Source organism: Egretta garzetta, unplaced genomic scaffold, assembly GCF_000687185.1.
Source record: "Egretta garzetta isolate BGI_Z169 unplaced genomic scaffold, ASM68718v1 scaffold259, whole genome shotgun sequence".
Classification (NCBI taxonomy): Eukaryota; Metazoa; Chordata; class Aves; order Pelecaniformes; family Ardeidae; genus Egretta; species Egretta garzetta.
In genome coordinates, this window is record NW_009260770.1 from 3783233 (window position 1) to 3788326 (window position 5094).

The 5094-nt window shown below is 39.1% G+C and overlaps 1 protein-coding gene across 4 annotated transcripts in view; it reads right to left on the reverse strand.

The window, feature by feature from the left end:
- Positions 1 to 1563: 1563 nt before the first annotated feature.
- Positions 1564 to 5094, reverse strand: part of ANKRD12 (ankyrin repeat domain 12) — a 49235-nt gene continuing 45704 nt past the window's right edge. For 2 of the 4 annotated variants that reach the window (XM_009646215.2, XM_035901630.1), the window contains 2 exons: positions 3170 to 3265; positions 1564 to 2846 (listed from right to left, as the gene is read on the reverse strand). In XM_009646215.2, the coding sequence (XP_009644510.1) occupies positions 2661 to 2846; positions 3170 to 3265 (282 nt within the window). In that variant the 3' untranslated portion in view covers positions 1564 to 2660. Of the gene's footprint in view, positions 2847 to 3169; positions 3266 to 4149; positions 4344 to 5094 lie in introns of those variants that run through there. The other 2 variants (XR_004842937.1, XM_035901629.1) reach the window with 2 other exon arrangements.

The window sequence follows — 5094 nt, forward strand, 5'->3', positions numbered from 1 at the left end:
CCCCCCGCGCACCGCTCTGCTGAGGGGAGTCGGCGGCAGGGGGCCCTTCAGCGCCCCGCGAGGTATCGCCCCACGGAGCAAACTTGGAAGAACAAACCCTGGGGCTTCAAACCAGAGACGCCCGGAGACCATTGTCTCGGGGACTGAGGCACTGGGACGGTCCCCTTGCTTTCAGCAACTCGTTTTTTTCACCAAGTTGCAATTGAGGAAAAAAAAAAAACCCAAAAATCTGTTTCACAGACCCGGGTAACAGGAAATCATCTCTCCTTGTGAAGGAAACACAGGCTAGCCCTAAGAAACATCTGTCTTAAGATCTTCTTCTAAGATCGGATGCTGCCAAAGCATTTTTAAATCATCACAGCGCTGCCTCTGCCGATGAACTTTGTTTTACGGCAAATGCACTTGAACCCTCACCCTCCTCCTGGCCCTGCGAGACCCGTGGGGCTGTTCCCACTGCCGTGCGGGGCACAGAGGTGCCTCGGCACCCCAGGGCCTCCCCAGGGCTCCTGCCAGGGCAGGCCCCGACACCCCCCCGCCCCCTGCGCACGCCCTGAGGCACCACGTTTGGCCCCACCTGGCTCCAGCTGCCGCCTCCATCCCCAGGGCTGCTGTCACCCGTGTCTGGCCTAGCGCAGCCAACGCCCCTGCAACCCGGCTCGTTGTTTCTGTTCTTTATGAAACGCTCTTCGTTACTCACACGCCACGCTTCCAAAAGTCTGCATCAGGGTCTCCCATTGCCAGATACATACGTTACTTCTTACTACTCTAAGCGTCTGATGGACATACACTCGTACCCACGTACTAGTTGTTAACACCTTGCAGCTTTACCCATTTTTTTTACCCTTGTCCTTTTAAGCAGGTAGCTCAGATTTCTGTATTGTAAAATTTTAAATCTACTTTCAGAGGAGTGTTTTACTTTCAGAAGAATATCACATTTACATTTTCCTCAGTACCTCTCCAATTCTGAGTGGTATCAGGAAGACATTCCTGTATAGCAGCAGGAGCAGCTTCCCCTTCCACGGATACTTAACAAATTAAAAGTGTGTGTGTGTGTGGGAAATAGCTACAGGGCAGCTGCTGTTACTTTATTCTTGATTGGAACTAGCAGCGATGTGCACCCGGGACGGCGCCCATCGTCCGTACAGCCTCTTCTTCGATGCCCGTTTGCTCTCCATCACAAGAAAGGTGCCCTGGGCGTTCACACAAGCCGAAGGCGTAACTACTCTGGGGCAGTTCATCTAGTAATTAAAAAAATCAGTTCAGATCCAGTACCTTAAACCTCTTTCCCGGGTAACCAGGTGCTCTGCCTAAGCCCCGTTTCTTTCAGAAGTAATTTCGCAGACATCGGATCCCAAGCATTCCTGAATAATTTATGGACTAGAGGGTAACAAATCTTTTTCATGAATATCTAATAAATAATTGACCGTCTGCTCATTAACAGCACTAAGAATAAAAGAGCGTTAAATTTCACAACACGGGAATTTTTTTTTAGTTTCATTGAGCCTCCCTACCTATTTCAGGAATGCTAAGATTTGTGTTACAATATTAAGAAATTCAAACTAATAACATGACCAATAAAATTTATTAAACATTATATTTACAACTATTTACATATCCTTCCATAGATTAATATTAAAATAGACAATATACAATTTAAGAATTTTCATTCAAAGGCATTTTGTTGGAAAAAATAGGCTCTATTACGAGACCACCATATAAGAGCAAAAGGGGTTTTTTTTGTTTTACACAAAAATATTTTCAGTATAGTAAGTCGTAAGTATGGCATTACAACAGCAGACTAATATGAAATATGACTTTGTAAATATTACAGTTGTTTAGGTATCAGTTATCGAAGTAAAGGCGTTAAGAGTTCTGTGGAGCATGCAATACAGTTCAGTTTCAATTCTTTTACAGTCATGGCGATGAAACAAGCAGCTAAACCAAACACATGCCATACAAAAAAGAACTGCCAACCAGGAACACACTACACTTAATAAAAACTACAACTTTGGTCCAATAAAACATTAGACAAAAACAGTTTTACAGTTAAAATATCTATTTTATACAGGTTTGAACATTAATTACAAGACTATTTACATTTGCACAATATGTATAAAATAAATTATTTAAAAATGAAGACAATATTACATCTTTTTCCAAAAAGAAGACTGTACAGCAATTTACAAAATATAATAAGATTAATAGACTATTTTCCTCCAAGTCTTACACTTTCTTCCACAGGCTTTTTCATTACTTTTCTGTGGGAGTTCAACTGTTACTGAAGTTTCATAATACAAAGCTTTATAGCAGATTTTAAGTATCATTTGTTTTTTGGTGGCTGTTTTAGCTATTAACAGCTTCCAGCGCTGTTAACTCACCACATTTCGTCGTCTTTTTCAGCAATAAGCCCCAAAGCTATAGGCAATTTTAAAATACAGATAATGGCATTTACCAGGAAACTGACTTCAAAATTAGCATCCGTCTTCTGTGTTTGAGCAAGAGCCCGTGCCACACTTCTCTGAAGGAACACCTGAATTATTGAGAAAGGAAGTATTCCACAGAATTAAGTGCTCTGTCTTAAAAGAAAAATACCTTTGTGTATCACTGCACCTCAATTTCTACTTGTCCAAGGGAAAGGGTGAGCCAGAAGATGCTAGTTGTCATATTGGCGTCAATTCAAAGTCATCATTAACATCAACAAGAGGAACGTAAAACTCCTGAATTTCATAAATGCTGATAGATTTGTACGTAGCGGGATCGAGTTCTTGTAGTTTAAGCTGCCACTCCAGTCTCTGTACCGCATTTAAAGCCGCTGCTTCGTGCTGCTGCCTCATCAAAAGGCATGTCTATTTTAAAATTGAGAAAGATGTTACTTCAGTAGTTGAAAAAATATTGCTACAGGTTTGAAAGTAGAAAAAAATATCTAGGAGCCTCTCTGGTGGTAGTAATTTCCCCACTATGTATTTAGAAATTCGCAGATGATCCCATTAAGCTATACAACAAACAAAGGTTAGTTTTTTATACTCCTAGACCCTCCTTTATGTTGCCCTGAAAACCTCTACAATAGCCTATGATAGTGCATACAAACCTATTATTTATTTATCTGGTCTTCCTAGTGACATTAGAGGGTTTTTTTTTTTTTAAAGTGGAAAGACAAAAAGAAGGGTACCTTTAATTTGTCAAACTTATCATCAACATCCTGTAACCATGACATAAACTGTCTTGCATTAAATCGATCCCTCACTGATGTTTTGCTGTCATCAGCCTGCAAAAAAAAAAAAAAAAAAAAAAAAAATATTATTCAAACTGTAAGTTATTTGATGATTCAGTCTTACACATACTTTAAAACATAAAACCTGCTTTGTGGGACCTTCATAAACAATGCTTCAGATGGAAAAATAAACTCTGATTCAAAGTATCAAGGTATATGTGAGCATATAGGTCGACCACCACTTTCACTGTGAGCCAGCTGCTCACTAAAAACGGGTATTTTCAGATTCTCTCAAGCTATTTACTGTGCTCTATTTTTGAAATTTAGAGTAGGAGGCTTAAAGATTTATGCCTTAAAGTCTTAATCAGTACAAGGCAGATCCTTCCACAAAATTGCTCTCTCTTTGTTCTCTTTAAAATTCAGTAACAAAGTAAATGAATATTCTCTCAGGAGAAGCAAAAACATTAATAAAGGAAAACTTAAGCAGCCTGATTTAACTGGCTACACAAGTATTCAAAAGCAATAACAAAAAAAAATATTTTTACCATCAAAATCCCCCAAAGGAGATTAAAAAAAAGTAAGCAGACATGTCTTAATGTCCTGCTCAATGAAACAATTATTTTTCTTTTTAATCTATTTAATAAGAATCTGGAATGTCACATCTGCCCATCGTGAGAAACTAGATACCCTACAGACAGTCCTAAAGCTACACTATGCTGATTTAACATTTAAATAATACTCACTAAAGAGAAGGAACTGCTGTTACTTTTTTAGAAAAAAGAAAAGACACTGCAGGAGTTTGTACACTGTAGCGATGGGCAAGAACAGGAAAAAAAAACTACGAAGAGTGAAATCTCTAGAAAACATCTGAGATTTCAGATATCAAGGATGGCTGAACAGGTTGGTTCTAGGAAGAGCCCTCAACACGGATCTCGTACCCCTGACCTATAGGTGTTTAGGTGAGCTAACAGTCTGTTCACCAGAAATGGCGTCTTTTTCCTCCCCCATTTTTGTTTTGGTCCATATGACTGCAAAGTACGGTTCTCAAGGTCTGCCCAACATGTGCAGCCGTAAAGGCAAGCCTCCAAAGACTCAGAAATCCCATAAAAACAGTTCTGAGGTGGTCATTTTCCTGCAAAATAAACCAGATCTTTGCTTACAAATCCTTCCCAGCAATTTGCTCAAGTACAAGAGAAGTTTCATTGTAGAACAAAATTAAGAGTTGCTAGCGGGGTAATAGGGAAGTGGCAGAATGCATTACAAGAGAATGGTTTCTTATGCATCTACATTCTTCCCGTGAAGTAACTTTAAATCCAAGCATCAAAGTTGGTAGCTTAAAACATGGATTTAAATTATAATAAAAACCATCTTTAATACTCTGTTAAACATTATGTGCAGTATTGTTATTTTCCAAGAAAAATTACCACAGACTGAAGATGAGGTAGCGAGGGGGAAGGAGAGGCATTTTACCACTACTACTGGTATTATATTCATGGTCAGAAATGCTTGGGGGGGAAAGAGGAAGAACCACAACAACTTCTCCCTCAATAAAGATTCCTTTTGTTTCACGGAATTCAGATACAGAATCAGCTTATGTAAGATCAAATCTAAAATGTTAACTATAAAAATGCAGTTACGTGTGTAACTCAGATGTATCTCAAATTGCTGAAAAGTTCAGGGCCTCTAAACTGGGGTAGAAAAAAAGCAAGGGACGTTCTGAGCTTCAGAACTAACTGATTATATTTGGACTGTTAACAGAAATGAAAAATCTCATTTTTGCCCCTATCAATTAGAATTGCTAAGGAAATAACGAATTAAAAAATTGTCAGTATAAAGCTTAAAATGGGAGAACAATACAGTCTCCACAAAATGACTATGTCCTG